General features: G+C 36.0%; 1 protein-coding gene across 2 annotated transcripts; it reads right to left on the reverse strand.

Moving 5' to 3' along the window:
• Positions 1-912: 912 nt before the first annotated feature.
• On the reverse strand, positions 913-21,695 carry Suv3 (Suv3 helicase). 2 transcript variants are annotated; one of them, XM_071686421.1, is made up of 17 exons: positions 21,398-21,695; positions 20,179-20,305; positions 19,274-19,406; positions 18,640-18,740; positions 18,191-18,312; positions 15,891-16,059; positions 13,585-13,696; positions 12,299-12,468; positions 11,488-11,656; positions 9,930-10,035; positions 8,206-8,347; positions 6,807-6,965; positions 6,360-6,539; positions 4,676-4,824; positions 2,787-2,968; positions 1,943-2,127; positions 913-1,398 (listed from the first exon to the last, which is right to left on the reverse strand). In XM_071686421.1, the coding sequence occupies exons 1-17, from the start codon at positions 21,553-21,555 to the stop codon at positions 1,318-1,320; spliced, it is 2,445 nt and encodes an 814-aa protein (XP_071542522.1). In that variant the 5' UTR covers positions 21,556-21,695; the 3' UTR covers positions 913-1,317. The 2 variants fall into 2 exon arrangements, with proteins under 2 accessions (XP_071542522.1, XP_071542521.1); XM_071686420.1 differs by having other exon boundaries at positions 2,775-2,968; positions 21,398-21,681.
• Between the last annotated feature and the right edge of the window lie 2,138 nt (positions 21,696-23,833).

Raw genomic sequence — 23,833 nt, forward strand, 5'->3', positions numbered from 1 at the left:
CCAGAACCTTCGCCCCTTCCCCCACCCTATGATTCACTTCCACTTCCATGGTTCCATCCGCTGCTAAATCCACTCCCAGATATCTAAAACACTTCACTTCCTCCAGTTTCTCTCCATTCAAACTGACCTCCCAATTAACTTGTCCCTCAACCCTACTGTACCTAATAACCTTGCTCTTATTCACATTTACTCTCAGCTTTCTTCTTTCACACACTTTACCAAACTCAGTCACTAGGAAGCAGAAAAGTGAATTTCTGGCAAAAAGAAACATTAAAAGTAAATGACAATATGGGTAAAAAATAGTAAAAACTGTGTAGAACATTTTACCGCCACTGCATTGCTCTACGTTGGAATCTTAATAGTAAGACGTGGGTTAAGAGGTGATGATGGATTTCAACAAGAATGGGGAAATTATGATTTGTATGAGTCCATGTTCCAACTCCATGATGTAGTAATGCATGTTTTTTGCTACTTCAGTTGTGTCAGGCATTGTGATGTGACAGTTGACCTGCACGTGAGCGGATTTTCACTCAGTGGTTGAAATAAAGTGATAGAATGTCATGTAGGAAGAAACTACAGAAAAGTTGGATGAAGGATTGGCTTTTGTATAAACAAACACATTTCCTAAAAAAAAAGATATCTTACATGGTTTAAACTGTCTTACTGATCCATCATTACTAAAAAATCATAAAGTTTTATAAAGATTTAAATTCTCCATTCCCTCTTCAACTAATCAAACATTCAGGTTTTGTCTGTGAATCAAAACGAATGTATCATTCCATTAAGGGTCAATATTGAATATCAGTTTTACTTTTTGTACACTATTCTAACCTTCTACACTTATTCAGAGATTTCACTAGTGGCAAATAAAATGACCACTAATTTAGAATGACATTTGCATAAAAAATGTACCACATTTCATTATCTTTACTTCAAAAAATACATAAGTCATGAGTGACAAATCTGTTATCTTAAAAATAAATAAAGCAAAGGTATGTACAGTTTTACAAATTACATGTCGATACTTTACAGATATAAATACTGTATCCAAAGATCATTAAAATGAACTATAATTTTCTTCCATTATCTTTCCCCAACTAACCATAAAAATTTCTAACAACCCATTTTAAATAATTTCTATGTATTTGCCTTTCCAATATAACAATAAATCTTTTAAAAATGGACATCTTAAAAAACACTTTCCCCTAATGGTAAAGGTATTCAAGTAACTGTTTCATAATCAACAATAATGGTAATTCTTTACAATACAATAATACCCAACCTTGGTGACAAATCAGTAACACTGCATGATTTCTTTTAATGTCTGCTTGATTTGTTCCCTTTGGGTTTCATAGGTGGATTTTCATCATCATCACCATCATCGCTCTCATCATTATTCTGTGAAGAAAAGTTGTCTACATTACATAAAAATCATATTACCTAATTTTTGGAACATAATCCAAAAATTATCTTCCTTACCTGCATTAGGATGGAAAACCATATCAATAACTCTATCATGTACGTGTTATAGGTGCATTCCTATCAACTGCAATCCACTCAATTTCTTCCTTCGCATCATCCTTGAATGCTTTTGATGCCTGCATGACTTATACAATATCTCTCTTTCTTAACCAAAGTTTCTGTTCATCATAGATATCATATAATGTTATTTATGATGAGAGGTTTCACCTGGGGTCTCTGTCTGGAAAGTATGAAGTTACTTGGTGCAGTGGAAATTCTGCTAGAGGGTCTTTTTTAAAATTTTCTTCAGCAGAGAACATTTTTTTTACAATTTTCTTCAAGTGTTTGTTTTACTATTTTGGATAAATAAAAGAGGGCAATGGTAGTGGGAATGGCAGTCCCATCCCAAAACCTACTATAGAAGATATAATCCTAACATACAATGCATTTTATAAAATGACTTTAAATTTCTGTGGCCTACCTGTCGTTTCCATTCTCGCTGTAGTTCAGCCAACATCTTAGGTGATAGAAGACCTTGAGCTAAAAGCCGCTTTGTAAGACCCCCATGACTCTGAGTTCTTTTGCCTTGCCAACCAGTTAATTTTGATCTATGTGTAAAAGACTTCTCTGGTAGATGCTCTGATGTTTCAAGGGGTAATCTGCGATCTGTGACAATAAAGCCATTGAAATTACAAAGTGGTTGAGATTTCTGTGATAGGAAACAATATAAATGGTCTGCATTCAAATATTCCAATGTAAAAGTAATACAACCTATTCCATTAATACATTTATCCTTTGATTATTTGGGGGGTTATGGACCAATATGGTTCATGAATGACCAAAATCCACAAAAATCTGTACAATATCATATTCAATGAGTAACGAGAATAAAGGATCAAACCTGTGAGGAAAATACCTTCAATACTCCCGAAACAAAAACTCTTTGTACTTGTACTGTTATAGGGATTAAAAACATAAATGAAAGGAAATGAGCAAGAATGACCATTTATAATGATGGTCAACTTAGATTACTTTTAACTATTCAGAACTCTTTCACTAATGAATACAAGGTTAGTCAGTAGCCAAGATGAAGAGATGAAATAAAAGAGGAAACAGAAGAAAGAAGATATAAAGAAATAAGAGGCCTTTCAAGGTGACCCACCTTCATTACTTTTCTTTTTACAAGCCCAAGTCACTCTGACACCATTGAGGGATCAGTCTTGTAATGCATCCCTGTGATACACTTCCCATACTCTAAATATTGGAAAACGTTTTACACATTAGGTAACAGGTTTAATTATGTAAGTTCATACCTCTGTACGTACTCTTCTTCCGCTGATCCATGATGAATGTATCTTCTGTGTCTGCTGCAGTATTTGATATTCGTGTGTCAGAGTTACGGAGAAGTTTAACTATTTGTGTGACCCCAACATCAATCATACCATCGAGTTCAGTCTTCAGGTCTCTCACCAGGTCTCCTTCAGGAAACATGTCAGGAAAACGATAACTGAAAAAAAAAAAGGTAAATAATAGAAAACAATATGGAAGGATCTTGTAACTATTTTCAGTGTGACTGCTATATCATTATTTCACCTTGGGTAATTATCTGTAATACATAATGCAGTTCTGTGCAGATGCAATTTCGGAAGCTTAGGCATGCTTGAAAGTGTAGGAATGAGATGGCAAGATGTTACTTGTTGTGGTGTTCTTACAAATCATTACTGTTATGTCAAACATCTCAAGGATGACAGTTATAATATAGTCTTAAGAAGCACAACAGTTTTCTTCAAGCATTTCAATGCTAAACAAGAAATCTTCATAACAAAACATTATCCATGCTACATTCAACCATCTTAATTAGTAGTTATATGCTAAACATAATAAACTAGTAAATGCCAAAAGCAAAAAACAGAATGATATCCTTGTCATGACAGCAAGACTTGGCAGAAGCTTAACATGAACTGATGGGATGCTGAAACACTCATAAACATGCATCAACCACATATCACATACTGGCTTACAACTGAACCAGGGTAGTGGGTGGTGGCAGACGGAATGGCAAGGGTGGCGACAGGGGATGGCATAGATGGTGGCACAGGCAACTGTAAAGGGTGTGGTAGTGGTGGCACCAAAGGAGATGACACAGGTGGTTTCAGGGGTGGTAACAGAAATGATAGTAAGTGGTGGTGGCAGGGGAGATGGCAAAGGTTGGAAACAAGTGGTTACTGTGGTGGCACAGGTATCAGGAAAGGAGGGGAGAGTTAGTAAAGGGATGGTGATAAAAAGGGTGGCAAAGGTGGTGACACATGCGGCTGTGGCACAAATGGGAGCAGAGGTGATGGTAGTGGGGGTAGAACTGCTAACAGTGTGACTGAAATGGTGAAAGGTGATGGTAAAGGCAGTAGCAAGGTGGAAGACAGAGGTGGTGGTACAAATGGTTGTGGTGGTGGCAGAAGAGGTGGCTGTTGCAAAGGGAGAGGGAGAAGTGGTCACAGGAATGTTGGTAGAGCTAGTAGCTAAAGGTGGTTGCAGAAGTGGTGGAACAAGGCATGGCAGAGGTGATGGTAATGGAAAAGGTGGTGGTTTCAAGGGTGGTTCTAGTGATGACAGCTGAGGGATGTTCAACTTGTAACTGCAGTAACTGTGGAGGGGATTCCAAAATGGTGAAAAAGGTGGTGGAACAAGTGGTTGCCAAGGTGGTGATAATAGTGGGTGCAAAGTGGGTGGCAGAGATTGCAACAAAGGAAATGAAAAAGGTTGTGCAAAAACAGTGAAAAAGATGATGACAGGGGAGTAGTGGTGGTGGCAAAGGAAATGGCTAAAGGTGATACTAGAGATGGTGGCCAAGGGAATGGCAAAGGTGGCAGTGTTAGTGGTGGTTGCTACAAGAGTGGCAAAGACAGTGGGAGAGATGATGGAAGGGGTAGTGGGAGTCATACTAAATTGCTAACTACCCCTGTTCAGCCATATATGGCATTATTGAGGTCATAATACTTTCTTTAAAATCAAATTTCCAAAATAATGGCTTAAAATAAGTGGAGCATGCTCAGAAAAACATATGCACTGCAGGAAGCCTGACATGAAAAACCTAGAACTTATCAAAATTGGGAATACTGTTTTCTTTGGAATACACAAATCATATTCAGATATGAAAGTCTTTCAACTTGATGTTTTCTCAGTCTGTATCACATTAAGAATTTAAAAACTCCCTAACCTTAACCATAGGTAAAGGTCAAAGACATCATAAACTTCCTCTAGATGCACCAGATCTAGGAGAGTGCTTGGAGTTGAAAAGGGCCACTTGACCTGATGACACAACCAATCCAGTGTTGCAGGCTCATTTTGAGAAAATTGGCGAGTAAACTGTGGGAAAAGGAATGAACACAGTTACATTTTTTATTTTCCTGAATCCAGTCCTATGCATTTTTCAAGCCAAGTCTGAAATGAAAAAAGAAGAAAAAACTAAAATAACAGAGCCACCAAAATTGAGAAAGTCTCCATAAGTTTAAAAAAGGGAAAAAGGAGAAAACTAAGTTTTGGAGGTGTGAAACTAAACTAGGTTATGTCCACCCTTCTATGAAATTCTGTCCAAATCTGAGTGCACAAAATTAGTTATGAAGCAACATGACAAATTTCAAGCACAAGAAGATAAAATGGACCTGAAGAGGTGAAGAAATGCTGAGCTGAGTCCTCAACATATGAATGAGCTGGTTGTGCTGAAAATAAAATTCATGGATAGAGAGGTGGAAGACAACATAAAGCCACTCGTGAAAGGGAAAGGAGAGCTTGATCCAACAATATTCATCTTAACATCCAGAATAACATCTGCACAATCAAGTCGTACTCCACTGTATCTGAGATTTTCAACTTGGCAAAAAATGTTGAGAAGAGAAGCTACTTAATAAAAGAAACTTCTATGTAAGTCATGTTTTACATGATCAAACCATATGTAAAAGACTTTCATCTGTAAGCCTCTCTAATGACCTATTCACACCATTAAATATTCCAACATCTTCATTTCTGACTTTATCTACCCACCTAATTCTAGCTATACTAAAATCCTTTCCAATTCTACCATTCTTATTTTCTGCCTACCCTTACCTAAATATATGGGTTTCATTGTCAAACATCAGCATTACAGTTCATCCCTACCTTTTATCCCTTACATGACTATGCTTTCAATTCTTATTTCTCACTATCATCGTTAACAAAATTATCTCCTTCCTTATCATGCAAACTGGCATTACAATCTAAGCTCCCTTCATTTGCTACAACTAGCATCCTAGTTTTATTCATTTTCACACATCTTTTGAGAACAGTGTGGCTGGAATAATACCTATAATACAGAGAGAGGGCAGCAACATCACACTAGATGGAAAGGAATGAGTGGTGACAGAAGTAACAATAAGATACAAAGCTTGTGATTCCACTGTGGATAAGAAATAATTAGAGGAAGTATCATCCCACTTATGTAAGCACTATTCCATATTGGAGGTAATAAGATCAAGTAGATATGGAACACCTACTCACAAGAAATAATCATAGCACCTATGCTACATCCCAAGCTTTTCAGATATAGATTTTGTAATTATAATTATATGGAATTTCCAGGAAAAAATGGAGGATTTGATTATGTCCTAAGTTATGTTTGGTTACGTTTAAGTCACTGAAAGGTGGATTTGCAGTTTTGAAATTCAATAGCAGAAAACATTAGAGATTCAAAAAGAAATAAACTGTAGGTAGAAATGGCAATTCTGCACTACTGAACTTAACCAAGTTATTGTTTTCCCAAATTTGAGGTGCTGCATTAAAATAGGAATGGAGTTATAACAGAAAGAGATAGATACTTTATGTTTCATGATCTTTAAAAAATGAAAAAACCTAGTACATTTTATTACCTTGAGGAACATGGCACACACAAATGGCATCTTCTTGTTGATTGGGGAACAGCATAAAATGTAACGGGAACGTAATTGAAGGGGTATGTGCTGGATTAAATCTGCCAAGAACTTGAAGTCATCCATGAGGCACATGAAGTACAATGAAGAGTCCACAGTACACAAATTCACGAAAACATCCTGTTAAAAGAAAAGATATTTAGGAAATTTGTGCACATATGCCATGAAATCACAATCACTTTGTTAAAAGGTAATGTAACAAAACATATAGGGTTAGTATACAAGTACACAAAGGAGAAAAATCTTTAAAAACCAACTCGATAACAGATGACTCAATTTCTTGCATTTACAGAATGATATATCATAGGTCAACAATACATCTTGTGACTATACAGCTTGATTTACTCCACAGGCACACAACCACTTAAACTATTGCACTTTTCTTACAATAAGGTTAGCCAGTGAGTAATTTGGTAGATGAAAAGCAAAAAGTTCTATCTGGTCTGCTGTTGGATGTAGCCCTGCTTGTTCAATGTTTTCAGGTGTACATGACAGAAGTCGGCATAAAGTTGAATGGTCCTCTGACTTCATGGAGGTGACATAACCCTGTGAAATAAGAAGAGATGGTCTAAATATATGTAAAGCATTATAAAGATTATACAGTCTATAAACAAAAGAGAGTGGTAAGATAGGAAAGGTAAGTAAATATGTCAGACTTGTATCAGACAAACAGAAATGTTTAAAATATGGATCATAATACCTCAGGTTGATAACCTTTAATGTAAAATGAAAATTAAACTTTTTGCCACTATATCTCCTTATAGTGATAACCAAAATGTTTTACTCCCCTGCCACCTTAGGTCAATATAACTATAATGTTCACCTTTCATCCATTAAGAAAAAAAAAATCCTATTCCAAAAATAATTTCTGATGAAAGAAAAAATGCCTTCTATGATGAAGAGGATCCCCATTACCAAATGAACCCCTGCTCTTTAGCATTCAGTCCACTTGAAATTACTTGAACCTATAGTATCTAACATAATGCTTCAGGATTTCAGCTGGATCTTAAAATGAGGCAGGAGGGCTTTAGTAAATCTATGAACCATGCCTTTAGAATTAAGCAATGTAGAAATTGTAGGTTTTGAAATCTGAAAAACCATTTCTCTACCAGGTAATGTCTCACAAGCATGAGTAATATTTTCATAAAAAACCAAGGATAAGATCTTCAAACCCTCTGTCTCTCTGATGGGAAACACTGACTTTTCCCACATGTTAATATCCTCTTCACGACATTGCAACTCATCACACATTCCAAGCCAGCCCTCAGCCAATAAGTCACAGACATAATTTCATCGACAAACTGGCTCTCAGCTGTTGAAAGCTTACTTATTCACAGGTCATGGGTGTCTACCCAAATGTGGTGAAAAGCTTTGTATTGCCTTCAGTTGCTAATTGCTAATCATAACCTTCCTTGCACTGACATAATATTACAGAAACTGGTCATGTATGATTTTAAAAAAAAATGGTGATATGACCCCCTTGTTGCAGATTAGTGCAACTATGAGATATTGTCTGAGTGGGCAATGCACTTTCATCAGTTGATTCTGTTTTGCAATCCTTTTGGAATTTGCGTCTTGTCATGGTAAGTGAAGTTTTCTAACAATTCCAGAAGATATGGCACAGCTCTAGCTCTGAGAGGGACCCAAATGCACTCTTGAAACCTTTGCTCTGAACAGAGAAATTGTTACCACATGATTCAAATACTATGCGTAAATAGACAGAAACAGTATAACTACAAATAAACCAACAATAAAATAATATTAAATGATAGCACAAAAAACTCACCTCCTTCCACTGTGTGCCATAACGACCAGCTCTTCCAGCAATCTGTAGTGCTGATGAGACACTGATGGTTTCCATCTCCATCTCTCCCTTTTCATTAATAGTTGGCCGTATCAGAGAATAGAATATTATACGGCGAATGCTCCTGCAAGGTTAATGTATGATGTTTTAATAGTCAATGTTCTAATGAAATTCTCTATTATCACAAATGTTCTGTTCATAACTTCACCATCTGACAACAATAGTAATTTCAAACTCTTAATATCACTTCTCATTCCTCACACCTCTTATGTTTGGAACTCATTCTCTGCAAGTTTTTCTTTCAACAAATATCTTACACTTTTTAAATGTGAAAGATACACGTTTTCTACAATGTTTTATTGCTGATCTATGCACTTCCCCCCACAATTAACTTACGCGACACTATCAATGCCTAATGTCCCTCTGTAATTCAAATAAAATTCAGGGAAACTTTAACCCACGCCTCTTGTCACTGTGGGGAAAAGAGATTCACTTGCATGTTTACCCAAAGTAGGGATCCAGTCAAATACTTCTCTTCCTATATAAATTTCTTTTGCCATGAATTTGTTATGGCACGGTCCGTGAAGACAGGAAAATTTGGATAATGAGACTTGTCCTTTGTAAAGATGATTTTTTAATCAGGAAAAGGGATCTGAATGAACTTTCTCTTTTGAGAGAATCCACCGCTAATGTTTTTAAAAAAATCCACACCCTGAATCCAGGGCATTCTGGGAAATGAAGAACCGTGTACCCTGACTTGTTTCTTACTTAATTTTTGTTGTGTCATCTAATTGTGACTGATATACTGCATGTTGATTAACTGCAGGGAGTTGAAAAAATCTAATTTCTTTATATAGGATCTTTAACTGTTAGGTCATGTCAACAGCTGCAAGTTCCATGAATTATAATCAATCTTAACTTCTATTGCATTATGTTTTTGAGAAACATGGCCTTTGTCTGGACTCACTATTTTGATGCATACCTTAAGCACTACGAATGACCCATAGTATCAGGTCTGTCAAAGAACAGATGGAAACTAGTTAACTTGGAGTGAACAAGTCAGATACAGTCTTGGACAATGGAATGAGGGTAACTGATAAAATGACTACAAAATGGTTAGTATCATTTAGTTTTCTTTAAATTTCAGAGGGTGACTTTAATAGTCAACCATCCTGAGCTGGTACTACTAATCTATTCCACAGATGTTGAGTCCTAGCATGAATAAATCCCACTGGGCACAACATGCTTCTGCGTATGTGGGAGAAATTTGGGTAACAGTGGTTTTTCAGTCATATAAAACTTTTAAATTAACCTCCTTTATTAGCACTTAGGGTTTGATTTTTTCTGTCTGAGGCCAATAACAATAAACATGGTCAGGCCAGTGGAAGTTGCAAGTGAAGTGGCTCAGCACAATGTGCCATAACTAAGGGATACAAACGAGAAGTAGAGGAACCAAGTGGAACTAATTACACTTAGGCAGAGAACTGGAATAAAAAGTAAGCAACTCAAAAAGTAGTTCAATGGGGCAAGGATCAGAAAAATTCAAATGCTGCTTTATGTTACAGGGTAACAGTTCTTGGAAGAACTAACTATTAGACAAACTTTGCAATGACAAAAGTTGGGAAGAGATTCTACATAAGCAACTTTGCTGTGAATTAAGGAAGTAAATGGATAAAAAAGATCTACAGCAGAGAAATTCAACTTACAAATTGAGGCCCATTCCAATAGCATCTGTAGCAACAAGAATCTTGCATGGGTGATTAGGATCATTAAATTTAAAAGCTTGAGCTAGTTTGGTTCCAGGTGGGAGGCCTGAAACAGAAAATAATTGGAGGTAAAATAATTCATGTGTATCTATTTCCTTATAAAATAAGTACAAAATAAACTATAGTAACTAATATCAAAATAACAGAAAAGCTGTTTACAATACCTCTTTTTAATTTTCATATCTGTTTCAGATATCTGGGAGTGGACTCAGCAGCGGATGGAACCATGGAAGCAGAAGTGAGTTACAGGGTGGGGGAGGGAGCAAAGGTTCTGGGAGCACTGAAGAATGTGTGGAAGGCGAGAATGTTATTTCAAAGAGCAAAAATGGATGTGTTTGAAGGAATAGGGGTTCCAACAATGTTATATGGTTGCGAGGCATGGGCTATAGATAGGGTTGTGCGGAGGAGGGTGGATGTGTTGGAAATGAAATGTTTGAGGACAATATGTGGTGTGAGGTGGTTTGATCTCGTAAGTAATGAAAGGGTAAGAGAAATGTGTGATAATAAAAGGAGTGTGGTTGAGAGCAGAAAAGGGTGTGTTGAAATGGTTTGGACACATGGAGAGAATGAGTGAGGAAATATTGACAAAGAGGATATATGTGTCAAAGTTGCAGGGAAGAAGGCGAAGCGGAAGACCAAGTTGGAGGTGGAAAGATGGAGTGAAAAAGATTTTGAGCAATCAGGGCCCAAACATACAGGAGGGTGATAGGCATGCAAGGAATAGAGTGAACTGCAATGATGTGGTATACTGGAGTAGACATGCTGTCAATGGATTGAACCAGGGCATGTGAAGCATCTGGGGTAAACCATGGAAAGGTCTGTGGGGCCTGGATGTGGAAAGGGAGCTGTGGTTTCGGTACATTACACATGACACCTAGAGACTGAGCGTGAACAAATGTGGCCTTTTTTGTCTGTTCCTGGCACTGGGAATGCTATTTCATGTGTGGCTGGGTGGCGACGGAATGGATGAAGGCTGCAAGAATGGATATGTACATGCATATATATGTGTGTACGTATACGTTAAAATATACAGGTATTTATATGAGCGCGTGTGGGCATTTATGTATATACATGTGTATGTGGGTGGGTTGGGTAATTCCTCATCTGTTTCCTTGCGCTACCTAACTAACGAAGGAGACAGCGGTTAAGTATTATAAATAAATAAATGATCAATTTTCATAAAGTCTAGAGAGATATAAATGAATGTACAAATTACTGGGGTATAAATCTGTTGAGTACGTCTGTTGGGGTGTATAGGAAAGTAGTGATTGCAATAATGGTAGTATTGAAAGAACATATGAGGTGGTTTTGTGCATTCAGACTAAAAAATGCAGAAACTGGGAGCACAACATCAAAGTGATTGGGCTTTGGTCAGAAGGCTTAAGTCTGTTGAATAAAGAGGCACATATGTGTAACTTTCATTTTTAAAAGTAATAACCAACCTCTTTAAATAATTCTTACTTTCTATAACCTTTTGTTGTACTCAAATATTACTCACCTCCATAAATTACTGCAACCTCATGCCCCCTACGTTCTATCTCACGAGTAACATGATGGATATCTCTCTTGCTGAAGCATACAATGCAATCTCCTGGGTAAACATTGTCAAAGGTTTGAAGGGCATAATTCTCTATGATGAGTTCTGTCAGTCTCTTGTACCGTCTAACCTGATAATAAATAAGTTAAAAATCAATACTGTGCAAAGTATAAAATATATGGAGGTAAGCTTAAGTATTGATCATGTACATGTAAAAGAGCTACTAGCCTGACCTATAGGGCTACTGCATAATCACATTACAATGCTATGTACATTAGCAAGTGACATCATAAGAAAACCTGCAATAATGCAAACACAATATATCATGTATAAAGTGTACAGCAAACCAAAACATAAATGTAATGAGTATTCACTGCCATGTATCCTAAAATAAAGAAAAAAAGATAAAGCCAGTCTGGTTGAAGATATCCTATTAGTACAGTTCTTGAGAACTCCAAGCTGTTGAGCGGCCATAAGCAAATGAGCCAATGATATCATCTCTGTGATGGTCTCTAATTGCATGAAGGCAAGCCTGAAACAAGTTAGCTTCCCCTACCATGGTTGAGTGGTTCGTGAAAGGTGGGGAAGGCTTGTGCTTCTTCACAAGAAATACTAAGTGCTAAAATGTACCAACCCTGATTTTTCTACAAATATCCAAAAGAATCTCTCATGTTTATGAAACAGACAACAGAGAGAAAACATGATCTTCACAATTCATTCCTTCAGCACCCTACTCTGGCATTATTCAACAATATCTCATTCTTTAACTTACCTCAACTTCTTCACCTGCTACAAGAGCTAGCTCCTTTACCAAGCTAATTGCTGATGCTTCCCCACAAACATGAACCTCCTTTGCAGAGATACCTAACAAGGCTCTTGTCCAAGCCCAGCCTCTCGTTGGGTCACGAACCATCTGAATCTCATCAATAACAGCTACATCATCTGTACCAGAAGAGAATACATAATGAGTTTGTAATAAATATTATATCATCAACAGCTCCAAATGTGAGACTTTAGTCAACACAAGAACCAGAGTAACACATAAATGAGACCTATTAAAAGAAGTATCATATACTTCCAACAAGAGGAAGGTCAAACTAACTAACACAGTGATCACATTTTGATATGACTATCCATAAACAGTTAATTATTCATCTCAACACAAATTAATCTTCAAATTAAGGAAATCAGAAACTTTAATCTTATAGCATGTGTTGATCTGACCTGATTTTGTTGAATTATTCAGCCCTAGACTCTAACAATCATTCAGCGTATTTTTGCATGAAAAAGATATTTAAAACTTTAATCATCTACAGAGAATTATATATTCTGACTTCCTAGAAAAGGTATCTAAACAATTAAAACTATTTACTAGAAGATCAATCAATTTTTTTGGCTTACTTTAAAAATGCATCTGTCTATTTACATTAACATAACTGACTAAAACATTTTTACTTCCATTGTTATCATTTAATTCATATCTAACACTAAGACTTCCCTCCAATTTTTCTCTACTCACACTAACATCCTAAACAACCTGTATCAACCCTGCTAAACCTAATAACCTTGCTTTTATTTGTATTTCCTCAACTTCCTCCTTTCACACATTCTTCCAAACTCAGTCTCCAATTTGTAGTTTCTCCTTTGAATTTGCTACCAGTGCTGAATAACAAGCAAACAATAACTGACTCACTTCCTAGGCCCTCTCATCCCCTTAAGACTGCATATCTGCCCCTCTCTCCAAGACTTTTGCAAGTACCTCCTCCCTCAACACCCTACCCATAAACAAATTAAACAACCATGGTGACATCGCACACCTGTCACTGACCAACCTTCTATTGAAACCATTCACCCGACTCTCTTCCTACTTGTGCAATGCCTTATACTCTTGATAAAATATACAATATGCAGTCCTTTCTAATTCTCCCATTAAAGCTATTAATTATGATACTAAAAACCATAATCAAAATACCATTACAATGCTACAGCATGTCATGATAGAAATACTCTAAATAGTTAAGTATAAACATAGCTACACAACAGTAACATACCACTCACAATTATTACTAACAGATGCCATTTCTACGGTACAAGCCACATGTTTAGCAACCGAACCATCAGTACTACCAAATCTTCTTTCTTCTCCAGTCACCAAGTCACATGGTGTACCCTGTCAAGATACAAAGAGAAAAAATATCCATTATGCTCAACAACTTCACAACCATAGGTAACACAAATGCCTGCCTTAGTGTTCATGTAAACACAGCTTCCCTAATTACCTTCCACTCCTCTCCCACTCACAGCGGCGCTATACGACAATGCAAATTAGGACTGGAGATGATCTATGAAGCATGCCCAGAAAATAAAATATAAAAATCTTTACCTCAGCTCTACAGAATGTATAGACAGATCACATATCATTTGTACACGATAAATTAACAAAATATATAATCAATATGATGGCTCTTTAAAGAAACAAAGTAATCTATCGAATTTAGTTCCTTCAACCACTGACTGCAGCAGCCCCATATATCAAGAATACCCCTACTAGGGACTTTTGAAAAAAAAAGAAAAAAAAAATCTTTGCTTTATTTTTTCCATGCCACATGATCTTTTTTTAAACACATAATATACAAGACAATACTAACATGTGTGAAGAGGCTGACAGATGAATGTTTCTTTGGGCAAATCAGTGCTGTCGCCATGGCCAACTCTGCCATCCATATGATGCATCCCTCACCTTATAATGCATTACATATGCACTTACTTGACTACAACAATATAGTTTCTTTACACTCATACATATATGCATATTTCTCTCACAATAATGCTATTATTCCAGTTTCAAATTATCAATGTTTTAATATTTACCATATACTAAACACACTCTCTGCATTAACCATGTCCTGGTCATTCTGCTCCATTCATCCACCACTCTTATTCTATAAAAGTATTTCTTTACATCCTTACTGACAAGCTTCTTATTCAATTTCATGTTATATTCTCTAATAGCTCTAACTCTACATTTCTCAAAGAAGTGTTCACTTTCCACATTGTCAATCTCTTTCAAAAGCTTATATATTGTGATCAGGTCACCCTTCACTCATGTTTCTTCCAAAATAGGGAAACTTAAAGCCTCCAGCCTTTCTCCATAACTTAGGTTACTTAATTCTGATATCATCTTTGTTACCCTCCTCTGGACCTTCTCTATGCACTCTTTATGTTTCTTCAGGTACTGTGACCAAACATGAAATGCACACTCTAGTTTTGGTCTTGTGCAGGATATGAACAGCTTAATAAGTATTTCATTATCCACATATTGGAAAACTATTTTCAGATTTGCCAGCAGACACTTTGTCTTCCTAACTATTCTCCTAACGTGGGACTCTAGCGACAGGTTAGGGATAATGTATACTCCCATGTCCTTCTCAAACATAAAATCCAAAAGCTTATCTCTAGCAAAATTATAATCACATTGAGGCCATCCTTTGCTTTGTCCCATTCTCATTACGTTATATGTGTTCAGTTTGAATCTCATCAACCACATTTCGGGCCAACTTCTTGTTCTGGTCCCCTGTAAGCTAATTGTGCTGGAGTGAACATGGCAACAACTGTCCACACCTACAAGGCAGATGGCCAACATGACAAAGCACCTCCCTTCCTCACACTGGGATTGTAATGACCTTCAACCTCACTGCTGGCTATATCATGCTCTTCCTCCTGCCTTCTTTCCAACACATCTTCATGACAAATAAATCCACTTGATTCAGAAAGTGTTCAGAAGGGGATGCAAAAAACCTAGACAATTTACAAATGGGCAAAATGAACCTTATGGAATCTAATGAAGATAAATTTCAGCAAGTAAGTTATGGGGCAAGAAAAGATATATTAGTAGTGCTATATAAAGGCTCAACACAGAAATTGACTGAGAGTGAACCAATTGCAAAAGATTTAGGTGTCTTCATAAGTGAGACTAGATTTCAGGGAACACACTGAGAAAATAAAACTATCCAGTGATATGTATTATGATTCTGAAAACTTTCTCTATAAGACACAGAAACTGAATGATGAAAATGTTTAATACATATATAAGAACAAAACTGAATACTACTAGACACCTCATCTTCTGATGATTTTAGAGAGATCAGCAAAAAGGAGGGAACTTCAACACCTTGCCATCACAACTACAGTAACTGAGCAAGGTGACTGCATTCTTATTAATGATAATAGCATTGTTCTTAAGTAGATCTTTTCATACCACCTTCAAGACACATTACAATATGTGTACAGGTACTGGCAAGTAAGAGAATTTGATTACATAATATCATAAGCTTGGGAGCAAGCTCAGAAATATTTAAGCTCACCCTGCTGTTACTCTTATGGAAGACTTCAGATGCCAACAGCTTGAGGGGTCCACAATAAATCCCAGACCCAGCAGTCAGGAACTGTTCCATAGCATGATAAGTCTTTCCACTGTTGGTAGGCCCTGCATGAAATATTATTTTACGGTTCAAGGCTCGAGCTTCTGAGTACCTGAGGAAAAAAGTAAAGAAAAAAGCTATCAAATGATTAAGTAATGGGTAAAGATGTTTCCTACCCTTAATTTTCATTAGCCTAAAGTCACACTTCACTGTGTTTGATATGATAAATTTCATCAATAACGATTAAAAGAACAGCCCCAGTGACTACAGCAATTCTTGATATCTTATGTGTCCTCCATGTGGCAATTTTCAGCAAGAAAAAAATTCTATCAATTTCAATATTTTTTCAGAAAAATTCATGCACATTCACCACCTCCCACATTAATGAAGTAGCACCAGGAACAGATCTAGAAAAATAATCTCAATTACTCACATCCATTCTCTCTATCCACCAAATTGCTCCTGTCCGCTCTATCACTACCACGCCTCATTCCCTCCTGCACGTTCAGACCCTAAACCCTTAAAGCATCTTTCACTCCATCCTTCCATCTCCTCCTTCGTTTCACCTTTTCCCCTATTCCATCTACTTCCAATACATTTACCCAACTGGTTATCCTCTCCTCACTTATTCTCTCAATACGTAAAAACCATTTTGCAACACCCTCTCAGCTTTCTCATACATACTCCTCTTACACCATATCTCTGTTATACCATACCTCTTTCTTATTCCACCATTTCTTATTCAATCAACTGTCATTAAACCTCATACAGTCATCAAACATTGTAACACATCCACTTTCTCCTTCATATTTCTATATAAGACCCATGTCTTGCATCCATACAGGACTGATGGGACTACAACACCATCAATCATATCCACCTTTGCCCTTAAAGATGGTAAAATTTCTTTCTGCACATTCCTCAACATGCCCAAGACCTCTAACCCCTCACCCACTGTATTTCACTCTCACTCACATGGTTCCATTGCTGCCATATCCACTATCAGGTATCTATATCACTCCACTTCCTCCAAGTTCCTCCATTCAAGCTCACACTGCAAATAACCAGTTCTCTTCTCAGCTAAACCTAATAATCTTGCTTTGATTCATACCTACTCTCAACTTTCTCCTTTCACAAAGTCTCCCATAATCAGAAACCAGCTTCTGTGGTGTCTTATTTCTAGAATGCAATTAAGATTTAAACCTTTGACCACATAGTGAATTTCAAGCTGCATTCCCAAAATGTGTCAATTCTCCAACAAAACATGAAAACGGTAATTGGTCTTTTTCTATCGGTTGTGTTAAGGCAAAAGCTTACAGTTCCCATATCTGGCATTATCATTCTATAAAATCAAATAAAAACCCAATCGCAGGTGAGTGAGAGAAAGAATAAACAGGAAAATAAATTGTTTATTTGTGATGCCTATAGACTGGCATAAACTTACTCATGATTAAAATATTCACTAATCCTTTCACTCATAATGATGATTGAGTGGTAAAGGACATGAAAAAATCAAAAAGCCAGATTTAAGGATGCTAAACACTTTGCCAAATGACGAGCATTCATAAAAAAAATCTTATATTATTATCAAATATCTATAACTATGCATTATGATACATAAGGTGCATTCATGATGATGAATTAGCTGTAAAGGGCATAAAAAATCAAATACTCATCAAACACATCATAACTTATCATTATAATAAATATCACATGCTTCCACAGCTCATCTTGACATAATAACATACAAACATTTCCTATAGTATAATGGTGAAAACAGTGTATAAGGAAAAAAAGATATAGGAAATATTACAAGGCTGACAGCTGTCAGATGACCAAGGCATTGTTTATATGTGAAGCTTCAGCCAGCAACCACATGAAGGCACCTCACAGGACCCTAGTGCCATTTCCAAACTAGGGGAGGGTTGGCGAACCATATGGGTTGTTAAAACTGTTTTCTGACACTTGTGGACTTAAGTACTGATTTGTATAGAGAAAGCATATTGTGCATTACAACTTTAGTTGTAGTTCACAACAAAAGAGTTAAAATTACTTATGCTATCCATAATATTTTGTAGAGCATAAAGTAAACATTATCTTTAACCCCACTTTAAATCAGTTGTGAAATAACAAGATTTTCCAATTCACAAAGGCAAATTTTTATATATGATAGCTGAAAGAGACAAAAAATTATATTCAATTATCATACCATAACATTAGGCAGTACTAAAACTCAAACTCACCAGTTTGGAGGATTTGATAAGTCCGATATCTTGTAAAGATCATCCATACATATCAGATGAGGAAATATCTTTTGAGCATGCTTTAGAAAACTTGGGTAGATGTCATTTATATGTCCAGCACCCTAATGAGAAATAATAAAACTTGTCACATACACATTACTAATAATACAAATAGAAAACTGTAAAAAAAAGCCTTTAAAACTGTGGTTATAGTGGATGCCACAAATGGATGTCTAGATGGGCAGAATAAAAATACACCATAAAATCAAGAATCTATTTTTTGTGTAAAATGAAGAGTTATGTGAAAGTCAAACAAAAAACAGGAATTTTCAGTACATTTCTCAAAAGCAGGACCCTAATAATTGATAAACCACTCAAAAATATTATTCATTACTAAAAAACAAGTATCATACTGGTCCGAATGAAACTGCAACTGAATTTGAACTTACCTGAAGAATGTCACAAATGATGATATGGAGCTCAACGGGTAATGATTCAGACTCTAAGCAGAACTTGCGGAAACTTATAAAGGTTTGCTGATAGAGGTAATCTAAAACAATAAAAATATGATGAAACATCAAATATACCAGGAGGAAAGGATAAGAAAATCAAGTCAGGAAAGAAAGATACTACAAAGCAAGTAAAGGTAAAAGATGAATAGGTAAAAGATTGAGAGATGTACAAGAGAAAGTGACAGATCAACAGGAAGGTGCTGGGGTCGAAAAAGAGGGTAAATTACAGTCAGGCTGAGCAATGGGTAGCACAGACAAAACCTTCCCTTTAGTATTTTTATTATTAAAGTACAATCATCCTGCTTCAAAATTCCTTATGTTTTATAGTACATTGAAGTATTAGGCATGTTCCCTACAACCCTTAAACATTTAAGAGTCCTCTTTTAAGTAAGAATATATGGATAAAAGTGTTATGAGCCACATCTACAAGGAATATACTGCTTAACATCATGAAGTTTACTGTATATAATCAAATAAGACTACAACAGAAAAAATATAGAGATGTTCTTAAAGAATAACATAAAACACATGTACAATTAATGGCAAGATTTTTATTTTTCTCAATACTTACTGTCTAATCCATTTTCTTTTGCTAATTCTTTAATGTCTTGATTCGTATAGAAACGGTTCAAGATACGCAAAATGTCCTCTTTCTTTAGTGGCCCAGCCATCTCCTCTCCTACATTAATTTCATCCTGCCTTGCCTGAAAGAGGATAATATTATATTCATTGTCTTCCTGTAAAAATAACATTATCCAAATTTTGCTTCTTTACTGTGACAGACGTACATTCAAAAGACTGTTGGTCTAAAAACTACCAAATGAGTTTCAGTTGAACAACATCACACAATGAAAGCAAAAACATACAAGAAAGTATCCAACAGATGTAATTCCATTCAAAATATGCAATTACTGAAGTCCCTTGCCAATCACAGGAGTTATATTCCTGGTTGACCTCAAGGTCAGTAAAACCATGATTGGCAAAGAAAAATCATGTGGATAAAATGAATGTAACGAAAATTACTATACTATTCTTCAACAAGGAGAATAAGAATATATAAATATATGAGGTACATGTGTGAAAGATTATTTTAATGAAGGTAATTGCAAGATGATAGTACAAGGGGTAGTTCTAACCTCTCCTTCAACTTGCAATATGAATTTGAAGCAAAATGCTTGTATAGATAACCAAAACAAAATCAAGTGTTTTCAATACTCCTAACAGAATCCCATTTATCAAAAGTCTGCCAACTACCAGATATTTTGTATGGGATAGCTCAATCTGTATACTACTTTATGGGCAGAAACAAAAATGTTACTCTATTGTACTTTAAAAAATGAGATTCAAATACATCTATTTCTCAAGGCATTTCCATTCAGTACTTATATATTTTTCAAAATGACACATTCAGTCCAACTGAAAAATTACTATTTCTTTACCATATAAGTAAAGTGTCCAAATACTCTTTATTCTTACCTTGACTGGCACAGGAATGAAGAGATGTGATATATCATCCTTACCACTGCCACTATATCTATGCTTAAATCTTCTTGGTAAGTGGATCATCGGATGTTGAACACCCAGCAAACTAAAAAATGCCCCTCTGCAAATTAAATAAAAGCAATATAATGCCAATTTGAATCTGAAACTTTATTCTTTGCTCTATCTGAGTGATACTGATAACATTATTCATAATTCACATTCAATATTTCCTTAACATCTTATATAACAATGGCATAAAAAGTACTATAACACTAACTGTATGCAACATCATAATATTTATATTCTAAGCTGGTACTACATTAGTCTTTATATATATTTCTATAATCACAAAGCAACATTAAATCCACAAAACCATGAGATGCATCAGGTGCATTTAGCCTCTCCATTCACTTATACACATTCATAAGCCATGTTCAGAGCAAGTAGGTTATCTGCTTGAAAAATATCAACAGAATCAACCAAGTTCTCATCTAGTAGCCAAAATGATACAGCAAGAATATACCTACATCATTAATGCTTTGCAATGACTATCAAAATGTCTTATGTTTGCATACATCCTGTAGCATGGTAGCAGTGCACCTTCATGTGCATGAATGGTATACATTGTCAAGTTTATAGAAAACTAAGATAAATCTTAACTCCTAGAAAAGTTACAGGAGGTTCTGATAGGCTCTGACAAATTATATGTATTTTTTTTCCTATAACCCCATATCTATCCGAATATATTAGTTACCTTATCTAACCGAAATCAATTAAATAAAATGCTCAGCAGGTATTTCTAACATTCAAAGTATAGACACCAGCATAGAATAAGTGGCAGAAGTAAATTTAACATTTACGTTTATGCTGTAACTCTTACAGTAACACTTTTTAAGACTCTTTTTTATGAATTACAATATAAGACTCGTGAATCCAAAAGGGGCTGAAGTGCTACCACTACCCATGAGTATAGTCATCACAAAAGGTAATAACCCTAAAAGATAAAGTGCAAATCAAGCAATCCAAGATAATGTTCACTTTAGTTTAATAACTTTCAACCTCAATCTTAACCTCACGCTAGAGGGAACACTGGCCTGAAATGCTACCTTTACACACTGACCGGTGTGGCGACTTTGGCGCCTACTCAGGACATCATTTAAAAAAAATCTTTAAACGAGGGCAATCATCATCATTACTTTCAAACATTTATTACCTTCTGACATCCTCTTTAAAAGGTGACACACAAGCATTCGTCTGGACAGGCCAGGAACTGGAAACAGTGGGTGCTACCGAAATCCTCCTTACGGTGTCCACAGCCACATTCCAGCCATGCCTGCGAAAAGTTCTCGATAGATTCACGGTGTGAGACATCTCCGGGTAATCTGGGGAGACTTTGGCCTTGAATATCTTTATCTTAACATGGTCAAATGAGGCTTTCGATCACTCAAATCTTTACGTCACATTACATCGGCGAGGAACTGTATACACATGCAGCAAACCTTTCAACCGGCGATCAGATAAACATAGCTAGCGTAGAGAATTATCAGCGAACATAACCATTGTGAAACTGAATGTTCTGCATGTTTTATTTTTTCTTCTTTCAGGTTATCCATAGCTTAATATTCAAAGAAACTCAAACAGCAACAGACCACTGTGTTCTTTTGACGAAGTTATTTGTAATGTAAGAAATAAGTCAGAAATTAGCATGTTCCAGAGAATAGATGAAGAGAAATACTAATTTGCGTTATATGCAACTAAAATGGTGCTTGTCAAAGGTGCTCTCAGATGTAACTGGTAACTCATTCAATCTGTTAACAATCCTGTAGGAAAAACATTCGAATTAAAGCTTAGTATCCATTTCTTTGAAATAGACATCTAGACTGAAGCAGCTGCTTAGATCGAGTTTTTCAAAACCTTGGATGGTTTTCAACATCTATACTAAATAACCTCTTACCCTTCTCTCTAAGCTAAACAATTTTAAGATGTTTAGGTATTTATCATGAGAGACAAAGAAAATTGAAACAAAATAAATGACTACAGATATATATATCTACGTTGCATACTTGAAATGCAGTGTGATATCATTGGCTCGTGATATTCTTTTATCATCAATGAATATATATATATATATATATATATATATATATATATATATATATATATATATATATATATATATATGTATCTGTAATTTTCTTGAGTCTCATTCACGATGGTGCCATAATGCTGCCTACATGTTGCAAAGGATGTTTTTAAAACCACCCAATCGGTTGTTAAAATATTTCCCTTCCATTTCAAGTGTTAGATATGGTTTCAGGTATAAGAAACGTCAGGGTCGAGTGTAGTTTGCTTTAATTATGCATAATGAGATTCTGGCCATATCTAAAGATATATGAAGATAATGAATGATAGCTTTAGTATCACAGCAGAAACATAGAAGGGATGTTAAACAATAAAGATAGCACCAGAATTCGTGGTCGTTACTTTTTTTTAGTTGTAGTTTCATAGATTCCAAATTAAGCGTTTTTCTCAATTTCATCATAGAAATTACTAAATCTTTGTTACATATACTTTTAATGATACATACGGTGGTGCTGTAGAAGGAGGGAGGATTTGTCAAAGCACCATGGCTGTGTAACAGAGAAAGTAGGCAATGAAAAGATCCGAGAGGATATTTCCAAAATCCTGTGGCTGTACAAGAGGTGGTGAGAGGCACTACAGAGGCTTCTCTGAAACAGTACGGGCATATGATCAGAATAAGTGGGGAGAAGTTGACGATCTTATGTGTCTATACTGGATGGGACAAAGAAAAAAGGAAGACCAAATTGGAGGAAGAGTGATGGAGAGAAAAAGATTTTGAGTGCTCAAGGCTTGAACATGTAGGTGGATGAAAGGCATGCATGAAATAAAGTGAATTAGAGCCATATTGTATACAAGGGGTGACACGCTGTGAATGGACTGAACCAGGGTATGTGAAGTAGCCATGGGAATCCAAAGAAAGATCTGTGGGGTCTGGTTGTGATAGGGAGCTGTGGTTATGATGCATTAAACACAACAGCTAGAGGATGGTTATGAGCAAGAGGTATATATACATATATATGTGAGTAGTGGAGGGGACAAGGAGAAGATGGAGATTGAAATGGAGATGGTAAGATGGAATGAAAAAGATTTTTGAATACTCAGGGCTTGAACAAGCAAGAGGGTGAAAAGCATGCGCAGGACAGAGTGAACCAGAATGATGAGGTATACAAGGGGCAACATGCTGTCTGTGGACCGAACCACAGCATATGAAGCAGCCAGGAAAAATCACAGAAAGATCTTTGAGAACCAATTGTGGGCAGGAGGCTGTGGTTTTGGTGTATTATACATAATGGCTGAAGAATAGATGTGAATGAAATTGGCATTTTCTTTGTCTGTTCTTGGCACAACTTCAAGAAACAGGAAACAGGAAACATGAAAGAAACTATAGAAAGAATATATGAATGACATAAAATACCATACTTCTTATGCAAAAAGTCTTTAATGGATATGATTACATTAAAAAACTGAAAGCTTTTTCACAATCAGAAATAAACCCTCTGTAAATATATAAGGCTTACAAGTTATAATCTCCTCCTTAGGTACTGAAAGATGTATAAAGAACCAAGTA

The sequence above is a fragment of the Panulirus ornatus genome, chromosome 42 (genome assembly GCF_036320965.1).
Source record: "Panulirus ornatus isolate Po-2019 chromosome 42, ASM3632096v1, whole genome shotgun sequence".
Lineage (NCBI taxonomy): Eukaryota > Metazoa > Arthropoda > Malacostraca > Decapoda > Palinuridae > Panulirus > Panulirus ornatus.

What these genes read in the sequence shown, in the direction of transcription:
- Suv3 (XM_071686420.1), bottom strand. Translation starts at nt 21,555, where the DNA reads ATGTCTCACACCGTGAATCTATCGAGAACTTTTCGCAGGCATGGCTGG. An exon ending in TTATCAAATCCTCCAAACTG is followed by an intron (nt 16,060 to 18,190) that starts GTGAGTTTGAGT and finishes TTTTTTCCTCAG; the next exon opens with GTACTCAGAAGCTCGAGCCT. An exon ending in TGTGTGCCATGTTCCTCAAG is followed by an intron (nt 4,825 to 6,359) that starts GTAATAAAATGT and finishes CTTTTCCCACAG; the next exon opens with TTTACTCGCCAATTTTCTCA.